The sequence below is a fragment of the Pleurodeles waltl genome, chromosome 1_2 (assembly GCF_031143425.1).
Source record: "Pleurodeles waltl isolate 20211129_DDA chromosome 1_2, aPleWal1.hap1.20221129, whole genome shotgun sequence".
Classification (NCBI taxonomy): Eukaryota; Metazoa; Chordata; class Amphibia; order Caudata; family Salamandridae; genus Pleurodeles; species Pleurodeles waltl.
The window spans coordinates 1,030,374,634-1,030,401,678 of NC_090437.1; the positions used below are offsets into that span (position 1 = coordinate 1,030,374,634).

Sequence of the window (27,045 nt, forward strand, 5' to 3'; positions counted from 1 at the left end):
GCTTGAGGTTCTTCAATGGCCTTTCCAACTGCCCAATCACACAAAATGCTCAGTTACATAGTGGCAATAACTGTTCCCACTCTAATAATGTAAGTGTAGCAGGTCTGTTCATGCACCTGTCTCATGATTCCGGACAGCATTTTCAAGTGACCAATCAGTAATGTGAAACACGGACTGGAGGTCCGAGAGAAACCGAGGGAATTCCATAGAGACATGCTGGTGTACTGTAACCTCTGCCTCAATCTTCACAGGTAAGGATGAAATAGGGAAGACATTCACAGAAATTTTAGAAACTGAGTTAAATTAATTTGAATAAAAGAATCACATGCACACTTTTTTTAATAATTATGTAATTATAGCCTTTTAGGATAATCAGATTAGCATTGTGGCGGCAAGAAGGTATTGACCATCAATGATAGATCCTCAGACTTTCAGTCAACAGATTATTTAAATACTTTGTAGAAAACGTAGCTAGCAATTGCCCCAATTGTCAGACAGGCACTAATATCTGAAGGATTATTTAAGGCAGTAAAAGTATAGTAAAATTACAAGCTAGCAATCGCCATCCCCAAAATAAATAGCCTTGGTGTATATCTTCTTAGATGAAACTCCTTTAGCTATGCCATCTCAAATATTTGAAATCTTCTATATAGAGAAATGTAGACATAGGATTGCATAGCCGCCTTGTATGTCAGAATAATGATATCATCAATAAATGAAATAGTCGCTCTTTAAAAGTCTTAGAATTTCCAGGGAGCTGTTGGGATACAATTTATTTGATAAACAAAGAAGTGTTTTGCCCTCACAGTCATCGATTCATTTTATGGTGTTCGTACATCACATTGTATTGTCTTAGCACATGGTCTTCCTTAATACTGCTCCAAACTTTTTCCGGTATAATTCAGATCACGGGTGTCAGTTTACAAAGAATTAAGGTTGTTTTTGGTCATATTACTCTTTTTCCACCTTGTTGTATTTAGAGTTGTCAAACTACTGCCATCTTTGTGTTACACTCATTTTGTACACCAGGAGGACAGCTACTGCTGCCACCATCTATTCTCCACCTAGCACATGATTAGTGACCAGTCTTCTGAAGAACAGACAATACTGCAGGATCAGGATCCAGAATGCTCAGCTTGCGTCAGAGTTCCTTATGAAATGCAGCCAAAAAGCCATAAACATATTAAAACAACTGTCCGTGAACTTCAGGGCAATGTTCTCCAGTGCCAAACACTGCATTATGGCTGCATGCTGGAGCAGTAATTAGCCTTATTTTACGGGAGATTAGCTATCTGTGTATGTGATGGGTTTAAGAGAAATTGCTACAACTTTATCCAATAAATTCTTAAGGCTAATATCCATTTAACAGATTTCCTTGACAACATTCTAGAACCACATTTGATGTACTCTTCTAACAGCTGATCCTTCTGAACCCAATATTTACATATGTATTGCTTCTTCACCTTCAATACATATTGTATTCTTGTGTTTTCACCTTTTGAAATCAGTTTTTACTATCACAAACCTTCTTTTAAAAGAGTCCTCAGCACCCTGTACTAATTGTGTCTATTTCTGTAATGCTATGGAACAAGCCACAGACCAACCTTTATTCCACGGTGATCTCGCAATCTCCTTTTGTTGTCCTCTGTGCAACACCAGAAGTGTGATGGATATGCCCAAGCACAAGCCTGTGATCACTGTGTCATGGGAATGAAGAAGCACCTCATTGATGAGACCCAAATAGGCCAAAGCAGACTTGGGGTTGCTTGATTTTCTGTGAAGAGCAGACCTGCACTCGCAGTTCGCGCTGCACTGTTTCTTTTGGAGCTGGACCAACCAAGATGTGAATGAGGATGTCCCATACCACTAACAGAAGAAACAAACCAGGACATGAGGACTGAAAGGACATGGATGAGGATTGTTCCTAGTCCCTCCCTTTCCAATTACTACTTAGTGATACAGCTTTGAACTGTTCCTACCTAACCCAATGCTTTTCTTAACTAGAGAGGCCTTGGAAGACAAGGAGCTGTGTGTCTGTGCCCCAGCAAGGAGGCAGGCACCGGGGAGCAGACACACAGTTCAGTGGACCAGACACATAGTCCTGTGCCACAGCAAGATGCTGTTTTTAGGGTCAAGCCTGCGTTGCATGCGCTTGCGCATGCGTATCGCTAGCGAGACGCTTTAGGAATTAGAAAAGGGCTCAGAGCCCCGTCCACGTCACGTCAGTGTCTTTCATTGGTTCATAGCCTTGCCGGTTAGAATCTACTTGCTTCGATTAGTGGAAGGCACGCATACGTCATGTCTTTTCCGGTGGTTAGCCCTCCTCGAGCACAGCGACCAAGTACAGAAAACATGCGAGGCTCGCTGTTTCCCGTCAGGTTTGTGGACTACTTTTTCTCTATTTTCCCGGTGCGATCTCGATTAAAAGTCGAGTGCTTTGCATAATATTGACCCTGTTACACAGTTAATTGCACTTTTGCCGGTTACGTACATAGTTGCACTTTTGCCGATAGGTTTCATTACGAGTGAACTGTAGCAGCGCAATAGCACTGTTTTTTTCTTTTAACGTGGCAAGAAAAATCCGGTTAGGAGTTTACAACTGGTAATAGCTGTAACTCGGACAAATGCGAGACCCTAGTGCATTGCAAATGCTTGTTTTCTTTCTGATTCCATTAAACAATGTGAAGAGCATCTGGCCCCTGACAGGTCCCTTCGCTGGGGTGCAGATGCACAGTTCTGTGCCCCAGACGAGAGCCCAGATGTAGTTTTGATTTTTTCTTATTCTAAGACAAAACTCAAACAGTGTCCGGGTCCTCGCTAGGGCACAGAAACAAATGTCTGGATGTGGAGTGTCCGGCATCTAAGGAAATCTTTTAACTCCAGACATTTCTGACACTAGACACCTACAGAAGTGATGCAAGGTGTGGCTTGTAAGGATGTCACAACTTTTTCTTACCAGAATTCCCTGCACAGATCAAACACTGGATAAAAAAAAGGTGTCCTCACATTTCTGTGATACAAAGTTCTGGACTGTGCGGGGAACAGCAGGGAATCCATCACTCAGGGTTCCCACACTTCTACCATTAAAGGCCGTACCAATCTGTGTGTGTCACTATCGTAAATGACAGGAAAATGCCAAATATGGGATCGGGTGAAATGTTAATTTAGTGTTAATAGGGTCTTCACATTGTCACAATTTTGATCTATCCCTCTCCATGTATTAAACTCATCCACACATGCGTGCAGCTGTTTTTTTTTTTTACTGCAAGAAGTAAGGGAACATTAGATGTTAGGACCTTTGCCGTTTGCCTGAAGTTGTGCTGTTTCCTTTCGCAGAAAAGGAAAATTGTGTTTTTTGTTTTCTTTTTTACAGTACATTGACATTTAAAGAGGACCTGGGGTATTAAACATTATTGAGATTTGTGCAAGCCTCATGACTGTGGTTTCTCATTTGTCTCTAGTTTTTCATATATGTCTGCAGTTAGTAGATTGCCTTGGGTAGTTACCAAACCAAGAGCTCAAACAATGAAGGCATCACCCCTAAAATTGCCCCTCAAAAACATTCCATGCTCCCTAGTGTGTGGATATCTACTCAAATCTATGGAAACCCACAGATCTGACACCCCACATCCAGAACACCTACGGGAACCCAGATTTGAGTCAAGCCTTACGATGGATATGTTCCTTCATGAGAACGACTGAAAGAAACGATCATGCTTTCGAGAAAATTTTCAAATTATGATAAATGTCTTGTTCAGCGCATTGTCCAGACCAGCGATTCAGGGTGGGGGAATTCTGGCATCCAGAAATGGAAACCTCATGATGTGTAAATGTTAATATAGGTTTGCATAAGTCTCCATTCAGACCAGGGTAATATCTGTGACCAAAAGATAGGTATCCTAATTCGGCATGTCGCTTGCAGCTGCTGTCCAAATTTACAAAATGCATTGCATCGAGTTATCGCCCGAGGGCAATCTGAACCTATAGAAAACCAATACATGCCTGGTACCACCATGTTCAGAAGACCCAGAGGACAAAAGTTGGAGGGCCAATGCCTTGGCAGAAATATGTTCTTGTGTGAGGAAGACTGGGAAGAATTAACACGTTTTGGGAAAAATTACTAAAGAATCTGATAAATGTCATGTTCAGGGAGTTCTACAGGCCAGCCAGTTACAGGAAGGGATATCTGCTAGCACCAATAGATTCCTTGAGTCATATATGATTAGAAAATGAATATTTCTTATACTTTCCGTGTAGTCTTGAGTTTGACATCTATAATCAAATAAACAGTGCACCATAATCAGTGATTCCTACACAATTTAGTGATCTACGCTCATATTACATAAAAGATTACATGACATTCCCTAGAAAAACCCACACACATTTGGCACTGCGAACTCCAGATATTCAGAGCTAAATTTTCTTGGATAGTGGTTCTGGGGTTTGGGTTTGTGCATTTGAGAAATACAACAAAACACTGAGCAAGTGTATTAAAAAATTAAAGTATCTTCACATTTTGCATAACATTTTCAAGCAGCATTGAGAGATTGCTGGAGGATTTTAAGCAATACGAAGTCCTGAATGTCCATCAAAGATAGCTTGTGTGGGTGCACACAGATACCAAAGAGGTACTTGTGCCTATACAACCTATAGCCGTTTTTTGTTTTAACAAGCTCGGACACAGAAGTGCGCAAACCCACCAGCAGTGAATCCGCTGAGCTGCATGCCCACTGTGGCAAAGAGAACTGTATGCTTAGACGGTGCTCTGCGGTTTATCATATCTCATAAAACAGTTAAGTATTCTTGACGGATATAAAAAAAAATAGCGGCGTTTTACTTCATTTATTTTCTTCCGATACAAGCAATAATAATGAATCTCGATGTTTAAGTTGGTTTTAAAAATATGCCAGCTTCTGAAAACACATCTAACTGGAAAAAGCGGTATGCTTCATCTCACATGAGCCCGTGCAAGCACTTTTCTTATAGGTCTATAACTCTGTGTAGGTGACTAGCAAGCGAAATATAAACCGCTAAAAAACACATGAACTACTAAGCCCAAGGAACGTCATACCTTAGCCACCCAGCTGAAGAGTGGGGACATCCTAATGAGCCGGCAGACAGGACGAGATGGTCCCCTGCTACCGCCCGCTCGAAGTCTTACCGCCCGAAGTGAGCTTCCATCGAAGCGCTCTCACCGGTGGGGCGGAAGCGGGGAGCGCTCAGGACGGGTCTCTGCGTGCAGGGAATCGCGCGGTGACGGGGACATGGACTCCCTTTTTCCACTTTGAGCTCAGTGACCGGCTTGCGTCCCTGGTGACACGTCTGGCCGGTGATCGGTCTGCTGGGTAAACGGGGACCCGGCGAGAAGTGAGTAAGTGCCTCCCTTCCACAGCAGGCCCCGCCTTCGCCAGTTTATCAGCACGAGCAGCGCTGAGAAACCAGGAAGTGGCAAGGGGTTTGTAGTGTATGACACAACGCTGGGAAACTCACCCGGGAGTTTTGGCGGATTTTATTAGAAAAGCGCTGTCATGAATCTAGTGTAATTCTTCATGGCTGCACTTGCCTTCTAATCCACTCTGTATGGATGGCATAGTACTGCAACGCAGGATGCATAGATGTATCAGGAGAAATTCACAAAAAAGCGAGTAGAGGGATCAAAAATATTAAATGCTTTGAAGCAAATGAATTGCATTTGGAAGAAATGTGTTAGCAGCAATGCAACAAACCGGTGTAATTCCATCGAAATGCTCTACATACTCTGCGGTAATAATACATCATATTTAATAAACAAATAACTAATCACACAGTTTTCAGAATATAGTACTTTGGCATCATATTAGCAAGGAGATTGCTGCCTGCCCCCCCCCCCCTCCCCCCCACACACACACAGCCGCTAATTGGGGTGAACTGGGCCCCGGTGCCACTGCGCCTGCGGCACCACCGATAGCTACGCACCTGCCCCTGAGGTAGTCCAAATGTGAAGAGCTACATAAATATGACTAACTTTCCTCAGTGAGCAGAAGCACTATGATATTGTGCCCTCAGTTCCCAGGATCGCCCCTTTCCCAGTGAAAGACACCAGTCATTTGTTTATATTTTACGATTTTAAAAAGGCCTGGACGTGATACTTAGACATTTATATAAAATCTTCCTTATTCATTTTTAACCCGTTTTTCTGCTTTTGTTTACTTTATCCTTCGTGGCTCATTAAGGCAGCTCTAAAATACACTTTAAAGCGCTTTCTGCTTCTATCTGCCATTTTAAAGTGTGCCCTGATATGAGGAAAAATGACCGGCTTTAGTCGATTTTCCTAAAACGACTAGGTGGTAACCCTGGTGCCACCTTTCAGGTCTTTGACACGCTTTGATACGCCGTTCCAATATTGTGAAAAAGATGCCCGCTTTTAGATCTTTTTGGCCTCAGGTCTAAATAACACCCTTTAGCCTTAAGCTATTCAACTTGCAAAAGTCACAGTACAACCATAAACCTTATCCGGTGGAAATATGCCAACTAACCACAAAAGCTTCTGCCACTGTGAGACCCATGTCAGCGCCGTTTTTTGCATGAAGTAACACTGGAGAGTCTCTCTTCATTGCACCCGTGACATCTTCTTCAGAAGAGACCACTTCCTCGGAGTACAGTTTTGTCTGCTTAACCAATATACCGTGGAGAGTCAGAAAAACATGGCAGGCTGAGAGCCTGGCTCAGATACTGTTCTGTTTTTGATAGGAATCAATCCCAAAAATGTGTAGATCGCGCTACTCACCCGTGAAGGTCTCAAGGTGCTGGGGGGGAAACAGGTGGGGGGGGAGAGGGGGGTCAGGGAGGGTCACTGGTCGAACAGCCATGTCTTGAGGTTCTTTCTGAAGACCAGATCAGACCAGGAACATTCCGATTCGCCTCTTTAAGGACCGATAAGTAGTTGCTGCAACTTGAAGTATTGAGAAAAAAGAACGGCATTGGGGGGGTGGGGGGAGACACATTTTTCCTTGTATTTAAACGGTATAGATGAAGGCATATGGGTGCCTGGCATGAAGCAACACAGAAATGACCAGCCGTCTCTTGCATAGCAGTAAGTAGTGCTGGCCTTAATTTGCCCGCACAAAATAGTGGAAATAACTGAAAATAATTAGCAACATAGATGACTCACTTTTCTATGCCATGAAACATGAATAAATCTGCTTTCAAATGCCCAGAAATGTGTATAAACTATCACCAAGTGCCAAGCGTCAGGGAAAGTCAGCCTCGGATCAGTAACAAGAATGACCAGCTTCAACATGGCCAGCAACAGGTAATACAAGTTTCTACACCTGAAGCAACCGGCAATGTCAATCTGCATATGCCAAGCAACAGGTAACTATGGCATCCTCATGCTTACCGACAGGTAACACTAGCCTCCACGTGCCCTACAACATGTGATGTACATACTTAAGGAAAATATTCACAATCTTTATAATATTTACTAATAGCTCAATTCACTGGTGAAATTGGATTTTTGTTATAAATATTAAATAAAAGGTACTTTTAGAAAGTTACCTTTTCCCCACCTAAAACCTCTGGAGGCTAATTTGCATTGTCTCGAGCTGCAGCCCTCTTAGTGCTCAAGCTTGAATGTGGTGTGAACATCTGCTTCCAGAGCAAAAGCTTGAGTGTGGGAAGGTACTTTTGTTCCTCTGGCAGTACGTCAGAAAACAAATGGTGATGGGAGGATGCTTGCAATAAGTGTAACCACTGACAATCCATTGGGGCAGCATTCTAACTCATCATTCATTTGCTCACCATGCTACCTTAGATTAGCTCAACCATATGTAAATCAGTCCTGGCCCTGCCCCAATAAGAACAGTCCAGTCTGCATTGTAAAGACAGGTTTGCTCTGAACCAGAACACAAGCAACCCTAGACCAGTGTTGCCATGCTTGGGGCTCCTCAGTCGGTTGTAGCTTGGTTCCAGCGACTCAGTGAGCAAAGGCCCCACATCTGGGCATACCCTTGGCCACTGTTTCAGAGGGGACCTGGCCTTGCAGTTTGGGCTGAATTGTTCATATTGGAGCAGGGTCAAGATTGATTAGCACGTGGCTGGGTCCAAACAGAAGCAGCATGGTGGTCAAAAGAACAATGGATTTTAATACTACCATCATTGCCAGTGGTTAGACAAATTGCAAGCACTCCTCCTATCAGCTTGTGTGTGTGTTTGATGTGCCGCACTCTAGCAGGATAACCATCCGGTATCACCCAGGAATTTAACTTCAAAGGGGCCTCTCCTCTCAGAGATAGATGCCAGGTGACACCTGCATAAGTGCCTTGATTGTTCCCACATACAGTCAGGCTCCACTCCCAATAGGGAGGAAGCAGCCCCCAGAACTGGTCTGAAGTGATGCCAGAGGAGGGGTTGCTCTGCTCTACTCAAGAGCAGAAGGGTTTCACCATCTGGGATGTAGACAGAGGGTACAATGTGGGGTTGTTGGAAGTAGAACACACTTGAAAGGCTGCAAAAGTGGGTAAGGTAACCCCTGGGACTTTTATCCAGTTAGTTAGGGAGGAGTCACCCTCATTGACAAGCTGGTGCCAGTACCCTCCTCACTACACTTTCTGGACCTGAAGAAAATAAAAGAGGATTTCACCTGCTGCTTCAGACCTGAGAAGAGCTCTGGTCAGCTACAACTGCCTGGCTTCATTCTGGACTTCTATTTTTTAGACTAAGGGCCTGATTGTGAGTGTGGCGGTCCTTGGACCGCCACTCTCACGGTGGCTGTCAGACCTCTGCAGTTGTGGCAGTCGTCTCCGCTTTGATCCTGACTGGCTGACGGTGGCGGAGGTTGGAATCAGCTAGGGCGACGCTGAAGTCTGCGCCGCCCTGCTGGTTACAACCTGGTTCTCTGCCAACCTTTTCATAGCGGTTTAACCACCATGAAAAGGCTGGTGGAGAACAGGTGCAGGGAACCCACAGGGGGGCCCTGCACTGTCCATGCAGTTGGCATGGGCAGTACAGGAGTCCCCCTGCCCAGCACCCTTCACTGTCTGCTCAGCAGACAGTGAGCATTGCAAGGGTGCTTGTGCACCCTGCGGGCGCTAGCATTGCTGCCGGCTCACTTATGAGCTGGCGACAATGCTGCTGCCACTTTCCCGCTGGGCTGACGGGCAGAAACCTTGGTTTCCGCCCATCAGCCCAGCGGAAACGTTGTAATGGGCCCACCGGGGAGGTAGCCATTATGCAGCAGCCTCCCTGTCAGACGATTGGCGGACAGGTCATCCTGTCCGCCAAACTTGAAATCAGGCCCTAAGTCCCATTGTAAATCTTTCGACCTGGTCAAACCTGGTTTCTGTATCCAACCTGTGCTCCATCATGATCAGCCTCAAATCGCACCTAGGTCAATTTCTACTGTGACCAGTTGACCGTGGTTGGTGCTTGGTGTTTTTTGTTGACATTTTGATTTCAACATTTCAATTCAATTTCCAAAAACTTTATTCAGTTCATATTGTATGAACTATAAAAGCATCATATCAATACAGTAAAATTCAATAAAAACATCCATCTCACAAAATAGCATAAAATTCGTAACAAACAAGGTTTGATCTAAAATTGTAAAAATTATATATGATAAAAAACCTAACTTAATACAAAGCGGAACAGGCTCTGGGTCACATAATGAGAACATAATCCATATTAACTGATTACATTCCCCGAGTCTTCCAATAAGGCTATGATACAGATCATCTTAGAAAGAAACAATGCGACCCTGCAACACATTGTCACATCCCCTAGTTCTTACAATTGTCTAAAAGACATCTGATAATCAATAATTCTTTCCTGTAGAAAGAGGGGTTTAATATATGTTTTCCTTGGAATTAGGTAAAGCTTACAAAAAAATGTCTGCACCAACCAACTGTTACATGGACACTTTCAAGGGATAGATCCCCAACCTTCATTTTTTAAAAAATGTGGTCATACAGTGAAAAATAAGAAGGCGAAAGTGGGTTAAAAGGCACCTGTGCTGGAGATTATTGGTTATCATAAGATACACTTTACAACCAGGCTGGTCATTCAGTACAGTATAATGTCCCACTGGAATTCTGTGGAGATCTGCTTGAATCCTCTTCCCACAGCAGGCCCCAAACACATACTCTTTTAGGGCTCTTTTAGGGCACCTGCTGATGTCCTCCAGGTACGACCAGATATCCCTCTCTGTCTGACCCAGGGCCAGCAGAGCCTGCTTTATGTGCTGTAACCAGGGGTTTTATTCATCTTTTGTAGACACATGCAATCCTTAATGACAGATTTGATAAACATGGTTTCTTGCTTGGACTAAACAGATCGCCATGAAGAGTGGTTTGCTTTTTTTTTTTTTTTTTCCTCTCTCTCTCTCTCTATATATATATATATATATATGTAGAGAGAGAGAGAGAGAGAGAGAGAGAAAAAAAAAAAAAGCAAACCACTCTTCATGGCGATCTGTTTAGTGTGTGTGTGTATATATATATATATATATATATATATATATATATATATAGAGAGAGAGAGAGAGAGAGAGAGAGAGAGAGAGAGAGAGAGAGAGAGAGAGAGAGAGAGAGAGAGAGAGAGAGAGAGAGAGAGAGAGAGAGAGAGAGAGAGAGAGAGAGAGAGAGAGAAAGAAAAAGGAAGGGCACCAATATGCAGCCCACTCCCGATATCAAACTGTGCGGTCAATTCGCCCTGTGTTCCAAAGTAGACTTTGGCTGTTAAAATATACAGTACAGATAGGCCACAAGTGATGTGCTTTCCTTAGGAGTCTCCTTTTTGTCTAAACATTCCCAAAGTTGCTTAGGTCAATAAACCAAATGTGTAATGATCCTTCCTTAGACAAGGTATCCTTCCTTATCAAAAGGTTCTGTTTGAGCAGAGGGTGGGGGCCTCCCCCTTCAAACTAGACAAAGAAAATCAAGCTAAAATGGTCCACTCACTGAGCGAGTGTAATAGAGGATTCCAAGACGTGGCATTTTCCCATAGAGAACATTGCAGCATTTATCGTGCTCCAGAATAAAATACTATCTTTTCTTTCTGCAGCCTGCAGGAGGTCTGCCCAGGCCTCCCCTTGTAGATCTTTCTTTCTCTGTTTTATAGCATTATTGAATTTAACTCTAGCTTCCCATACTGCCTGGATGTCCCTTGGGTGTTGATTTAGTCTTTTGATCAGGTTGCTCCGTGCCTTAGTGCATTGGCCACTGAACCAGCCCCTCGTTTCATTCCTATGCCGTTTTGGCCTTATCGTTAATGCTTGATTGATGGAGTTTGATATCTTAGTATGGGCATCCTGCATCTCCTCATAATTCATTTCTTAGGCTAGTTCTATCATAAATTGGTATAGATGCCTAACTACTACATTTTTTAAGAACCTAATGGGATTAACTCCTGCCCATTTTATCTTAACACCACTCAGACTGTCAATATTCCCTGAATCTAGGGTTTTGAGAATACTGAGTTTCAAATTAGGAGTCACTGGGTTGCGATCACTCATACAGTTAGATCCCATCTGTAGGTCTAGAATAGTTAACCTTATTGATACCTGTAGTAAGGATGTAATCAATATTACTGCTGTGGCCTCTCCATTTAAGAGTGGGTAAATGTGGATGGCTACTGTTACACAAGTGTTCAACTAATTTCAGATTAAATGTCATCATCAGTTCATGAAGAGCTAAACCATACAGACTGTGTTTAAAGAGACCTAGAGTCTTCCCACCGATGTCACTATACCCACATATTAGTTCGGACATACTAGGGCATTCCGTGATGTTGAAATCACCAACCCAAATTATGAAGGAGTCCTGCTCAATAAATCATTCTAAATCTATTTCTAGTGATTTGACCACATCCACCTTCATCGAGTCAAAAACATTATAAACATTTGTAACTGTTATGACAAAATCAATTCCTAGGGTAAATGTAATACATTTTTAATAAGGGAAATTTATTAAACTTTTCTTAATTCGTGGAACTATACTTGTTGAGTGAGTTCACCCTTTAAAAAAATATTTTTCCAATTCCTCTTATTGGATTTCAGGCCTTCAACGTCTTAAAATGTACTCTAGTTTTCTAAATTATTTGATTGTTGTGTTTTGACTTCATTACCGTTTTTGTGCTGCATAAATATTAAATATACACATTGCCTCCAAGTTAAGCCTGTCTGTTCTGTGCCATAGCAATCACAGGGTTGAACTCAGGTTCATTTACTAAAATCTAACAAGGATTGTGGCTATTGCTTATACTTATTACTAATAACCAATTTCTTACATCTATGTATTTTTTGGAATATAAATTTAAATTATAATTGTGCCACTGACCATTACTAATAGAAAAATAACGTACTGACTTGAGTTCTCCTGAGGATTCCTTAACACACAGAGAATTGTGTGCATTGTTTCCCTACTACACCACAAGCAGCTTTTATTAATTGGCCTTTCTTGAACTTAGTAATCACTTCACTCTTGTCTCAATGAAACCTGTTTTTCAGGGGATATTAATTTTTATGGTATATGTAAGCACTTTCACGCTGCTCGATATTAGGACCACCTTCGTGATCTGTTTTCCAACGTTTGGCTCTATAATTGATTTTATTCTGCATTACGACTGCATTGGAAAACATTGAACTCTGCTATCTTTCAGGCTAACCAAGGATCATTTTAGATGCTTCAACAGAAATAAAGGGGCCATGAACCGAATAACGGATTGATGCTTACTAATGAATACTCCTGCTGTATAAAGAGCAAAACAGAATAGCGGCATACACTCCAAATCTATTTTTTATTTTAGAAAAAGCCTGCCTTTTTCTAGCCAAACCTTTGATCATAACATTCACAATTGATGCTTCCTAAGGTGTCCTTCGTGCCAATGCAAGTAAATCGAATACATTTAAATGATTCTGACGCCAAACTCCTGAAGTGATTCACTTCCATACAAGAACATGCAATTTCATTTCCTGGTAATTCTCTGTCCTGGCTTTTTTTCATTTTGCTACTTTCATTTGTTACCAATTGTCAAAATCTGATGACAGTGAAATGGTGTGACTACCCATCTTGAGTATGGATACTGTAGCTCATTCTTTCTCCTGCCTTTTGAGTTACTTAAGGTCCCTGTTTCCTAAGTGTGAATACCTACTTTTCTCAGCTGCTACCAGCGATTTGAATCTGGGATCTACTTTCCTACATTGAGCCCTATTCTCCAAAGTATGTCTGTCGCTCCCTTAGGTTCCTGGCTTACCCTAAAGTGAAATTACTGGCCGGCATAGTGAAATTCAGACTTTCTTAAATCAATTTATTTTTGTATTCTCCTGGGATGGACCACACACTTACTACTCTTTTGAAGCCCTGCTTGAGATTCTGACAATTGTCCTTGTGTGCATGCTAGCACAGTATGTTATATTTAATTTTGAATTAAAAAGTAAGCAGTATAACATCTCATATCTGGTTAAAAGCAATTCACACTGAAAATCGTTTGTAACATACTTGTGCATAGTAAAAGGATGGGAATAGGCACACACATTGAAACTACATAAAAACAGACTAAGGCACTACATGCTTTACAACCAAGAAAAGACTGGCTAAGAACCTACACACCCTGCAACCACGGAAAACAAGCCAAGGCTTGTTATCACCTCAAAATACTCATGGGGTCGTAATTGTGGTGTGTGGCTTGTTCTGATACGTGATATCTGTGTATGGATGTATTGAAGCATGTGTGGTATGTTTTATTGATTTGGTTGTTTTCTTTGTGGACTACTGTCATGCTAAGCATTACGATTCATATTTGAACATGGGTTTATGCCCATTTATTACAATGCCATTTTGTGCCCTATGTCTTTTGAGTTTCACTGTCCGGGCTCATGCCACCCTTCCTCTGTGGCGCCTCTCTGTACCGAACACTCCAAGTCACGCTTTCCTTTTGGCGCCTTCCAGTCTCAAGTACTCTACGACTCCCATCCTAGGAAGCCTGAACTATTGACTCTTCTGTTTTGTTGCTATGCAAGTTAGGTCTAGTGTGCACCTGCAGATATCACGTCTATTTAGTACAGCTGCATTTCCACTGTGAACCACTGAACTGTACCATCAGGCACTTGGGGTTCCGTTGTACTTGTTTACAGTTGCCATTACAGTTTGCACCTGCCACCTGTAAAGCTACATATCTGTTGTATGTAACACATGATCTTCACCTGGTTCATTGAATATTCCAGGATCCCATGTGGGATATGTGCTCTTCTGGAACACTCTCTGCTTCCTGTATTAATACCCTCTCTGAACCTACATCAGTGCTTAGCCTCGTTCCAGTCTTGCGCCAGCAATTTCCATGCAATTACCTCCTGAGTCGCCCGGAACTTCCAGCGCTCCAGCCTTCCTGATGATTCTGTGAACCTGCTACCCATGTCTTCCTTCATGAGCTACGGTTTTGCCTCCTCTTGAGCTTCTTGCACCATGTCTCCTGTAGTCTTCGGATTCCAGTTTAATTTCTATCTTGGCTAAGTACCTTACCCTCAGGTTAGTGCACATTAATCCATAGGGTGGGCAAATATTCCAAAGACTATGGGGGTCATTCTGACCCTGGCGGTAGACTACCGCCAGGCCAACGACCGCGGATGCACCGCCAACAGGCTGGCGGTGCATCCATGGGCATTCTGACCGCGGGGGTACCGCCGCGGTCAGAAACGGAAAACCGGCGGTGTCCCGCCGGTTTCCCGCTGCCCTGGGGAATCCTCCATGGCGGCGCTGCAGGCAGCGCCGCCATGGGGATTCCGACCCCCTTACCGCCAGCCTGGCTCTGGTGGTTTGAACGCCAGAACCTGGCTGGCGGTAACGGGTGTCGCGGGGCCCCTGCAGTGCCCATGCCAATGGCATGGGCACTGCAGGGGCCCCCTAACAGGGCCCCACCAAGATTTTCAGTGTCTGCCAAGCAGACACTGAAAATCACGATGGGTGCGACTGCACCCGTCGCACCCCTTCCACTCCGCCGGCTCCATTCGGAGCCGGCATCCTCATGGAAGGGGGTTTCCCGCTGGGCTGGCGGGCGGCCTTCTGGCGGTCGCCCGCCAGCCCAGCGGGAAACTCAGAATTACTGCGGCGGTCTTCTGACCGCGCAGCGGTATTCTGACGGAGGGACTTTGGCGGGCGGCCTCCGCCACCCGCCAAGGTCAGAATGACCCCCTATGTCCTTTAAAGGCATGAGCACATTTTTGGATATTGGACAACATTTGTGTATTAGACCCCAGGAGGCCTAACGCTCTGGACCCTTTCATACCAGCGCTCTAAACTCTATTGTACCCAAACTGAAAGTTTGCCACTGTGTTTCTTATCAAGTTGTTCACAGTATTTTGGGAGAAACTTCTAGAGTCTGAAGCTGTATTTAAGATGAAATCGGAATCTTGTATGTTCTATTGTGCCAGAAAATCACCAGTTTATTCTTGAAATGTTTTCTCCTCTTCCTGATGCAATATTTAGGATGATATCTAGTATCACATCTGCATTGAGGGTAAAGTCCTTGGAACCTGGTCCTACTAGGCAGTGTACGAGACAGCCGAGCAGTTTCCTCAGTGATGCAAGTTCATTTTTTCTTGTTTTATCCTATCCCCTGCACACCTTGAGTTGGAACCAGACAGTTATTACTGGTTTTATTAAACTGCCCCAGTTGGGATTGGAGGTCCAGCATTTTCTCTCCGGTTGGAACTAGGTGATTGTGTGACACCATTTCAGTTCCTTGTTCACGAGAGGAAGGCATGCTACATCATGCCATCTTGCACTCCAGCTTGTCTACCTGTGCTGAGACTTTTTCTGACTCTTGTGGGATGAGTGATGTGGTAAAGTGCTGGTGAATCAAACTTCATCCACAAGTCAACTGGAGGCCTCAGAAGGTGATGGAATAAGCTAAGATGAATATCAGCTAGCAGACAACTGTTAATTCTGAACATGAAGAACATACATAAATGCATCATATAGGTTAATGACTTTTTTGCATGCATTAGAAGGGCTTAGCATTCTAGCAAATATTTACCCCAATCCTTTTCTATTGTAATGTACACGGGCATGTCAAAGCTCTTGCACATAATCTCACAGCTGAAAATTGATTATATCCTTCCAACCCATTAAGAACATTGCTCCTTTATACATAATTATGTGGAGAACCATTGTTTCTCCCATAGCAGCCCACATCGCAGCTTGCCTGCACCCACCGATCTGCAGCCACAAACCGATAGCACAGCTTCATCTCTATTATGAATTTCACTTCTCCAGAAGTACTACAGCGAGAACAGAAAATAGAATACCACACCTATTAGCAAGTTCCCTGCACCCGCCTCATTCGAAAGTGCTGGTAATAAGCAACTAAGCAATTAATGTGCAAACAAATGCACACGGGATTAGGATAAGCACTTGCTCACTCACAATGGATTTTTACTAGGGTTAAGCAAAAAAGGTAACTGAAAAGTAAAGAGGGTGAAATCTGCCTTCTTGGTCTCAGGGCAGGCAAAAATTGGTCTGAAGATCCACAACTAGAGAATCGGATGGATTTACAGCAAACTCTACCTACAATACCCACAATGCCTAAACTACAGTGAAACAATTTTGCAGTGGTTCGTGAATTGCTGTAAAATTACCATTCAATGTCTTAAAATGTACTCTATTTTTTTAATTATTTGTTTGCTGTGTTTTGACTTTATTACTGTTTTTTACTGCATAAATACTTTACACATTGCTGCCACATTAAGCCTCTCTGACATGTGCCATAGTAACCAGGGGGTTGAATTCAGGTTAATCTTATTGACTTCAGGTATTTCCCTTAACAAGGATTGTGGCTATTGCTTAAAGTTGGTGTTCACTCTTTGTTTTGGCCCATATAAGATGATGCAGATCAGGCAAAAATGGTAGATTCAAACGGTTATTCTCTTCTAAATCTTCAAAATAACTTGCTCAGCACTGATCTTGCCCCCAGAGTATCCTTATGTGAAAAAGCTGTCTCCAACAGAAAAAGTATAGAAACACTTATTATCCCACTCTACCTTTGGTCAAATGAGGACAAAGAGGAAGGAATAGGATTCTAGGCCAGAATACCCTGTTGTACTATGAATCCCATCAGGATGAAGAAATGTACATTCATCAAAACTTGTTAACACTGCCTATAGTCAAATCCCAACAACTCACTTCCCCAATACATAATACACACAAAACATTCAAAAGTACAACTTAATAGAACACTGCACTCTCTGCTACTACACAGATATGCTCAATGCGCCTTCATCGTGTTCTATTGGGTGTATGTATGGAAGGGGAAGCAGGCCCTGAGATGGAATGGAAGAGTGGGCTCCATTTGACTAATCCTCAAGACTTGCCTACTGGGATTGCTTCCAGAGCCAAAAGTGGTTAAGTCTGCTAGTAAATGCATTGACTTGGCCCTTGCCCTGGCGAAAAGACCTATATCCATGAACTGGAGATCCACCCCCAGACCTCATGAGATGGGAAGAACAAGCTACATAAATATGCACAAGCAGACATTTCCCTCAGTCCAAAAATAGAGAAACAGCAGCGTTTGGCTGGGATCCCATGATAATGGCTATAGACCTACATCAGACGATAAGCTGTCCTATATGATTATTGTACAGATCTTGCGTACACAAGTAAGGTATTTGGACTCTCAATGGCTTGATGACATAAGCAGACACACACTGGCCATCCCCAGGTTTTAGCAGATAGGAGCACCCACAAAAGAAAGGCAGAATGCAGACTTATCAGGACCAATACAAACTTAGTTACACAGCTCAAAGTTTAATTGGTAATGTGTTCACAACTAATTATGTGTTTCTATTTTTTATAATTTCTCCATTGATCCAAACGGGGAGGGCGGAAGCTACCTTTAGAGTATGCAATGTTTATTATAATGTTCCAAATTTTGTCTCTCACTAGAAATAGAGGCGATGTACTTTGGAGTCATAAACAATATGCCTATTTTTTTATTGATAAGAATTGAATAAAGCTTAATTAAAAGAAATTAAACAGGCCTTCAGTTGTACCTGACCATTAATCGTTGCTTACTGGTGAGACAGCAGGCCTTGCACACTGAGGATCCATCCTTGCTATTACTAAAGGTTGCCTCCAAGACAGCTACAGGTAAACGCATAGGTGGACTCGAGCCTCTCTAATGAAGTCAAGTGATAAAATACCCAACATCCACCACAGATGACACTATGGTGGACCTCAATGGAAACCTCTTGACATGAACATTGTCTACCACCAGCTGGACCTTCATCAAAACCTTTGTTATATCATCAGTTCCTCTAATCAAGATGGCTTCCAGCAGTGACTGAGCTTCTGTGAGATACTGATCACTTTTCAGGCATTCTAACTAACAGTGATGACATGCTCAACTATAACTATACCCACACCCAGAGAAAACACCATGTATGTACACATCCTTGATGCTTTGCAGCAAGTATATGTAGCATACTCTGCAATCAGAAAAGTATTCATTTCTCAAAGCGAGCTTGGCGTATTTTGGTATGGGGTGTTTGGAAGATTACCATCTGCTGTTTCCTTGCTCTGGAGTATAGAGTTCTGCTGCACCACAGTACTTCTGCTCAACTGCAGGCAGTGTATTGCGCCTCCTCCCCCACCCCAGCTCCAGGAGCAGAAATGCTGTTGGTACATCCAATGACAGCATCGGTCATTGATGGGCCACTATTGTGTAAGGAACAGCTAGATTGTCACCAAGATGTCCCACACGGTGTCAAGGACTCGACGCTATTACACAAAGGGTGGCCTGAACTTCGCAAGGACAAATGGTCACAGCACGGCATGGTTAAGCCAATAACACCATGGTAGGTATAGAGAGAGCGGTGCTAAAAAAAAAAAAAAAAAAAAAAAAAAAAAAAAAAAAAAAAAGGGGTTATAGTGCCCAGTAATATAGCTGGTATAGGCAGACATTCCCCAACGCGATTTCACTGTGCCATGCTCTTTATCCTTGGCAAACACAGACAGCAGATACTTAACACACGCAATAAATTAAATGCATGAAACAACCTCTCATTGGAAGCGTTGGAGACAGAAACAGTGTTTTTTTTAATACAAAAAAAGGCTTCCGACAGAAGTAGGGTCAAAAAGTATAATGTAAACAAGTGTAAAGCTGGTGACCATGTACCATCCGTGATTCAAGAGCTGGCAAGAAATGAGCCAGCCGCATGTCTGGTACAATCTTCTGTCATATGCTCTGTGCATGCACGCGTGAGCGGCAGACGCGAGGCTGCATTCCATTCTCAATACCATAAACACACTTAAAGAAGCACACATATGAATGCAGGCGTGTTTGCTGCTGGCTTTCTTAATTTAACGTCCCCTCGCCTACTTTCTCCCCGGCTTCCTTTGATCACTCGTCGGGTTTATGGTTTTGCAAGTTCACAACGCACCATTCAAGTGGTGGCGCGCACCAGGAAACGAGTCACAACATTTAAGGAAGCAGATAAAACCAGCGGAGGATGAGAAAAAATAAATTGTGTTACTGCAATTTTTTAATCCTTCACATTATACTCTTACGGGAGGATGTGGAAACAAGCATTGGTCGCGGACAGTTTTCAATAAAAAGTTACTTTTTCCTTCCTTGAACTGAAAGCGTGTACCCGTGTAGGAGGAAACACACAGATCTCTGAACTGTGGGGCATACAAGGAATGTCAAACCCCCACGCAACTATCCACTGACTGCCTTTAAAAAGTATGGGAACCGTGATGCTGCATGCAATGGGGCGGGGTCAGTGAGCTTGGGGGCGGGGTCAAAGGTGTGGCTATAAAAGGACAAAATATTTTGCATGATTTTTTGGTCTTTCACCTTCAGGTAAAATAACACAGGTTAAATGAAAAATTAATACAAGTGAAGTTAATGAATGGGAAATGCACTATAGTACAGTATATGACCTCTGTTAGTTCATTTAATGCAAAAAAAGGAGGTGTGTGTGTGTGCGCGTGCGTGCGTAGAGCTACAGAATTAAGGCCCAGACATCATTATGTGACGCAAAGCAGCAAATTGAGAGGGCAGGAAGGTGCCACATTTACTAACATATGGCACATTCCTGTTCTCTATCTTGAAGGCACACTATTTTGACTCATTCTCAGGTTTGCTACTCATGGTAAATCTGGGAATGCGGCAAAAAGCATGGGCGGAAACATGGGAACCCCATTCTCCACATCATGTAATGCTTTCCCGGGCAGGGTAACGCAAGGCAGCGACTTGAGCTGCTTTGCATTTCTCCATATTAACCAAGCCGCACAGGGCTATGCAAGGTGGCTCTGCGTGGCTTGGTAAATCTTACTTAAGAATTATATTGCGCTTATGTCACCCTGCGGGGCACTAGGGCAACACAATCCGTTGATAAATATAGGACTGAATCTTGGTTGGTGCAGTGGATAATGGTGCCTTCTGTATTTTTAGTGCTACAAGGTCGCAGCCAGTAGCAAAATGCCCTGTAAATATGTCAGTATTTTAAACTTGCATTACGCACAGTACAAGATTGGCTATTACAAAATGTGCAAAAAGGTTTAAATAAAAAGGTGCTTCCAAAATATAGATTTTAGCAATACACAGACTGTAGGTAGCCCATTTTTTTCTATAAGTGTCTCTTAAAAGCATGCACTTCTCAGCTCAGCTGGTAACTCCTTGCACTACCACTCAAAAAGAATAAGGCCCTCATTAGGAGTTTGGCGGGCAGAAAAGGCCACCTGGCAAACTTCCGCAGGACAGGAGGCCACCAGGGCAGTCGCCTTCCCGCTGAACCTATTACGTGTTTCGCACAACAACACTGATGCCGGCTCATAATAGAGCCGACGACAATGCTGTTGTGCGGTCGGTGCACCAGCACCCATCACGCAAATCACTGTCTGCAAAGCAGTGAAACTGCCATGCTAACACTGGCGGAGAGAGGGATCGTGATCCCCGGGGGAGCGATGCTTGCACCGCTGCCCTGGCAAATTGGGACTGCCGGCATTGCCAAGCTGTCTGGTGGCAGAAATGTGGTGGTGCTGGCAGTCCAACCGTGGTGCTTTCGTCACGGTCGCAATGTCACAGTCGGACCGTAACCACCAGGGTCATAATGAGGGCTCAGTCTGTGTATCAGGATGCGTAAAGTGATTCCATCAATTAAGACAAGTACCACTTCCAAGCACCCTTTACATTTGCAGATTAACCAGTTGCTCACATTTACATTTCTTTCAGGGAAGCAGGCATTCTGGCAAGGAGACTTGCTTCTTGTTTAGCTGTTTGCCAGCCTTTGGTTTGATGCCTGTGACTTCAGCAAAACCATTTAAACTGGCTGAATTAACCGCCCCGGACAGTTGTGTTTTCACAAAAAGTAGCAGAACTGCTCTTCATAAATTTAAAAATATGGGCACGTCGTGCCCCTCCGATCCCGCCCTCTTCGGCCTCTGCTGCTGGGGGTAAAGAGCGCGCGGCTCGATGTTAGGTCGGGCTTACATCATCGGTAAAACCACTTGAAAATGTCAGTTTGCAGCGAGTCCTTCAATACGTACCCATACGCGTGTTATTAACACTGCGGGAGAGACAGCTCAGTGGGTTAATCCTCCTTCTGTAGAAACGTATGATCACCCCCAATTGAACCCTTTAAACCCATGTCAGTTGACTCGCCCCTCAGTCCTTCCAAAGTACGTTATTAAGGAGAAGAGTGGTTATAACTATTACTTGTATAAGAACATACAAATATGTGAATTAGCATGCTCGAGAGAAAAGAACAACATTATAAAATTCCGTCATGCATGCAACTTTTTGGTGGAACTGATGAAGGAAACAACAACTTGAACGTAAACGATTTGTATTTATTTGTGCATTTACTGAGTTTTTTTTCTAAGCCACGAACATAGACCCAACTGCACGTCAGCGGGCCCTATAACATATACAGGGAGTGCAGAATTATTAGGCAAATGAGTATTTTGACCACATCATCCTCTTTATGCATGTTGTCTTACTCCAAGCTGTATAGGCTCGAAAGCCTACTACCAATTAAGCATATTAGGTGATGTGCATCTCTGTAATGAGAAGGGGTGTGGTCTAATGACATCAACACCCTATATCAGGTGTGCATAATTATTAGGCAACTTCCTTTCCTTTGGCAAAATGGGTCAAAAGAAGGACTGGACAGGCTCAGAAAAGTCAAAAATAGTGAGATATCTTGCAGAGGGATGCAGCACTCTTAAAATTGCAAAGCTTCTGAAGCGTGATCATCGAACAATCAAGCGTTTCATTCAAAATAGTCAACAGGGTCGCAAGAAGCGTGTGGAAAAACCAAGGCGCAAAATAACTGCCCATGAACTGAGAAAAGTCAAGCGTGCAGCTGCCACGATGCCACTTGCCACCAGTTTGGCCATATTTCAGAGCTGCAACATCACTGGAGTGCCCAAAAGCACAAGGTGTGCAATACTCAGAGACATGGCCAAGGTAAGAAAGGCTGAAAGACGACCACCACTGAACAAGACACACAAGCTGAAACGTCAAGACTGGGCCAAGAAATATCTCAAGACTGATTTTTCTAAGGTTTTATGGACTGATGAAATGAGAGTGAGTCTTGATGGGCCAGATGGATGGGCCCGTGGCTGGATTGGTAAAGGGCAGACAGCTCCAGTCCGACTCAGACGCCAGCAAGGTGGAGGTGGAGTACTGGTTTGGGCTGGTATCATCAAAGATGAGCTTGTGGGGCCTTTTCGGGTTGAGGATGGAGTCAAGCTCAACTCCCAGTCCTACTGCCAGTTCCTGGAAGACACCTTCTTCAAGCAGTGGTACAGGAAGAAGTCTGCATCCTTCAAGAAAAACATGATTTTCATGCAGGACAATGCTCCATCACACGCGTCCAAGTACTCCACAGCGTGGCTGGCAAGAAAGGGTATAAAAAAATCAAATCTAATGACATGGCCTCCTTGTTCACCTGATCTGAACCCCATTGAGAACCTGTGGTCCATCATCAAATGTGAGATTTACAAGGAGGGAAAACAGTACACCTCTCTGAACAGTGTCTGGGAGGCTGTGGTTGCTGCTGCACGCAATGTTGATGGTGAACAGATCAAAACACTGACAGAATCCATGGATGGCAGGCTTTTGAGTGTCCTTGCAAAGAAAGGTGGCTATATTGGTCACTGATTTTTTTTTGTTTTGTTTTTGAATGTCAGAAATGTATATTTGTGAATGTTGAGATGTTATATTGGTTTCACTGGTAATAATAAATAATTGAAATGGGTATATATTTTTTTTTGTTGAGTTGCCTAATAATTATGCACAGTAATAGTCACCTGAACACACAGATATCCCCCTAACATAGCTAAAACTAAAAACAAACTAAAAACTACTTCCAAAAATATTCAGCTTTGATATTAATGAGATTTTTGGGTTCATTGAGAACATGGTTGTTGTTCAATAATAAAATTAATCCTCAAAAATACAACTTGCCTAATAATTCTGCACTCCCTGTAGAACATCATTACTCAATGTACTTGGGTGGCTTATACATTGCAGAGTAGTTAGGAAAGCATTACGTACTCAAAGTTAGTCATAAATTGCATTCAAGGCCTCAGCCGGCGAATTTGGTGGCGCCTTCTGGTACGTTAAACTTGACTAGAAGGAACGACAGGGGGCAGTAGAGACTGAAGAACGCCGCTTGGATACATTAGTGTTCCTCTAAGCGCTAGTATCTCGCCGGACGGAGCAAGAGTGCACTGTGGCCATCTGGCATTAGGGGTCTGCCAGCAGATAGTGAGGAAGGAGAGAAGAAAACAAAGGAGTCGTGGACGGAAGCAGGGCCGGGTTGCGAGAATGGGAGACATGGGGCCTAAAAAGGTGGGGGGGGGGGAATAGTCATTTTACCTGCCATGCAAATACCATTCATCCAAGTACATTAGTTTAAATTCGCCATCTCTGAAACAATTTTCTGTCTGGAGTTAAACCTGAAGAGGTGCAGTTGGAGACTAGTTATGCTATTTCCACATAACTATGACCTGGTGTATTTCACACATAATATGATGAATGATTTGCGGATTTCACCAAAAACAATTGTTTCTATCTCAGTTAAAAAGTTACTAAAAAAAAGGACCAAAACTTGGTTTCGAACAATAGCCGACTCTTTGCTAAGGTTAATTAATGATCTGGCAGTTGCTTATTGCTGCATTCGGGTGTTAAACTGTTTCTACTGAGCTGCAACTTGGCCCATACAGTATTCATAGGTGTTTAAATAACACACAACCAAAATAATACTGGCATAGATTGCGCCGCATATTTAGACTTTTCTTGCCGCGTAATTTTGTTATTCCTGCCACATAATTTGGTCCTCCACTGCAGTGGTCCTGCTTGTAATCCAGTGCACTGCAATAGGTAAAGAAACTGTGTTAATCGTGGTCTTTTTCTTTTATGTTGTTTCACACTTTAATAGTGGTATGCTGTCCAGGGCCGGATAACCCGTTCACTCCATCGGGCATTTACCGGGAGGTTGGGCTCGTTTTTAAAGTTAAAGGACCACTACCGCTGTATCCATCCCCCCGGGCGTTAAAGCTGGTCAGTCAGCGGGCAGGGAGAGAGGGAAATTTTGGAAGGAAAGACACGAAGGAGCAGGGGATGGTTGGAAGATCTTTGCAATGGGTGCTTTTGGTTCCCGGCCCTGCCATGATGCTCCCCCTTACAGTGAGTACATAAAACAAACTACTCCACAAACAACTGTAATCGGCAATCTGAAAAAATATGTCAAGACAAATATAAAATAATAAACCCCCTAAGAGTAAACTGCAACTATACCACCAGTGATCTAAAGTGAATCCTAAACAAAAACTCCGGCTGTCTGCTGCAAAACGTTATGAAAGAAACTAGCACTAACTATCCAAACGCACTAGGCTACATCGTTGACGGAAATTAAAAAACAGTGATTACAGTGAATGGTTGATTTATTTCGAAAATGAGTGACAGCCCTCCTGGAGACTGCGAGTCGATCACTCTCCAAAAGCCTCCAGTGTAGGCAATGAGTAATCCCTTCTTTTGCCAACAAGATGGCTCAGCCAATTAAACGTTGACTGCAGGTATCTGCATGCGCTTTGCAGTCGCACGTTGGCATAATGGGAGGTAAATTCTGTAGAACGCGAGTTCTAATCCTGGTCGGATCAACAAAGACTTTCTTCCTTTGGAGGCTGATAAAATGGGTAATGCTAACACCTGTTAATTCAATCGCTTACAAAAAGCAATACTGTAGGATTATGTGTTATATAAAATACATTTTAGTTATCATTTGTTATTATTTCTCTCACCAAGACAGCCATGTATAATCCTAAAGAAATGTACCAGAAATTGTCCTGGTAGATTTAGTAGACTCACGACAGAAATTGAACAGGGGGAATCTTTCAGGTGGTACCCCCACCCCATTACACTTTAAATCATTCCAAAGCGTTCAGAAACCTTTCAGCGAAGGTAGTACATTTTAATTAAAAAAAGAAATAAGCAGCAGCAAAGACAATAGGTCAGGCTTTTTGTCGGGGTAAAAGTTGAGCATCTTTATGTGACAACCAGCTGTGGTAGAAAGAAAAATCCATTAAGAAACAGCATCTTGGGCTACAAAATACATAAAATGGGAGCAACGACAGATTTCATTAGCAAAGAAAGTTGTACTCTCAAAGAAACAAAAGCAGAATATTGTGTAATTAGTGGCAAACTTAATTAGCATACTAATATTGCACTGTAGGTACTTTTGTTTAGGGACCAGTATTTTGCTATATTTTTAAAGAAAGTATACGAGCATGTCTCTTTATTTTGCGACCAAGAAAAGTTGTAAAGTCAAAAACTTATCATGAAAGTAAAGCAAAGCAATGAACGTGCAAGGACAATTAGTGATTAGTATTGTGTTTTTATCAAAGGCTAAGGCATCCAGACAGCATGCATTTTTTTAACAAAACAGGAATGACTCAGAAATAAAAATGCTATGTCATCAAAGTAAACCCATTGTTTTGTATTGTACTTCTATAGTGCTCTATACCCAACTGCAAGGCACCAACGAACATTATCAGACAAGTATCACACCACATCATCGGTGAGTAGTTGCTCTTACTGCAAGAGAAACGTGTATTGGAACTCTATTATAATTACACACCGTGTTGCATCTGCAGCCTAATAAAGGGACTACTTGATTTCCCATCAACAAAACCTATAGAAAAAAAAAGTGGGACAATATAACAATTCACAAAATGCCGTGGGCTTCATGGAATGTCCATCCATTCAATGGCAAACACATTAAAAATAATGACAGAAGGGTACTTACCCAAAGCCTACTCTCTCACTACACCTCCTATTACATTTTTAAAGACACTCACAGCTGGCAGGAGATAGTGGAAGGTCAGCCTCAACTATCTCTGTTGATTGCAGACCATAGACCGTCATCTCGGTTTCTTGGTCATGGAGGAAATATTATCTTTCATCTTCATACAAAAGTAATAGCAGACTAGGCTCTCTAGTATCCTTATGTAGTAGGTTGTGGCAGGAAGGGTTTTAATCTATTATTAATATTTGAAAGCTACACTGGGCAATTGTCACACAGCTAAGATAACCCCTGCTCGACCCTTTGGTAGCTTGGCAATTAGGCATATCTCAGAGGCAATGTGTAAAGTATTTGTACACACACACAGATTAACAGTGAAGACACCACAAAAGTACTCACACCAGTTTGAAAATTAGAAAAATTGGCTATTTTTCTAAAGATTAAATGTAGTATAGCGCTTAGAGACACAATAGCTCCAATTGGGGTTATCAAAAGCAGCTTGACAGAGTCGCCTCCAACAGTCCAGCGGCACCAGCAAGGTAGCGCAGCTGGCCATGGAGTTGCATTGACATCGGTAACAGTACCTTGTAAAACAATGAGGAAACAAAGACGTTGTACGGAGATGGGGTGGTGAGGCATCCCTGGTACGGCATTGGTCCTTACTGCTAGGCAGGAAGGTGTGGCATTGGTTACTTACGGAAGGGCAGGGTGGATGAATCCAGCAGATCAAGGCATGAAGCTTTGACTTTGAGGTGTCACAATCA

At 42.9% G+C, this 27,045-nt stretch overlaps 1 protein-coding gene across 10 annotated transcripts in view; it reads right to left on the reverse strand.

The window, feature by feature from the left end:
• The window catches only part of TBC1D1 (TBC1 domain family member 1), an 844,646-nt gene that overhangs the window by 570,819 nt on the left and 246,782 nt on the right, over nt 1-27,045 (reverse strand). Inside the window, exon 1 of one of the 10 annotated variants that reach the window (XM_069202116.1) lies at nt 5,072-5,388. The exons of 8 other annotated variants lie outside the window; for them this stretch is intronic. In XM_069202116.1, coding sequence (XP_069058217.1) covers nt 5,072-5,101 — 30 coding nt within the window. In that variant the 5' untranslated portion in view covers nt 5,102-5,388. Of the gene's footprint in view, nt 1-5,071; nt 5,389-27,045 lie in introns of those variants that run through there. One more of the 10 variants, XM_069202117.1, reaches the window with a different exon arrangement.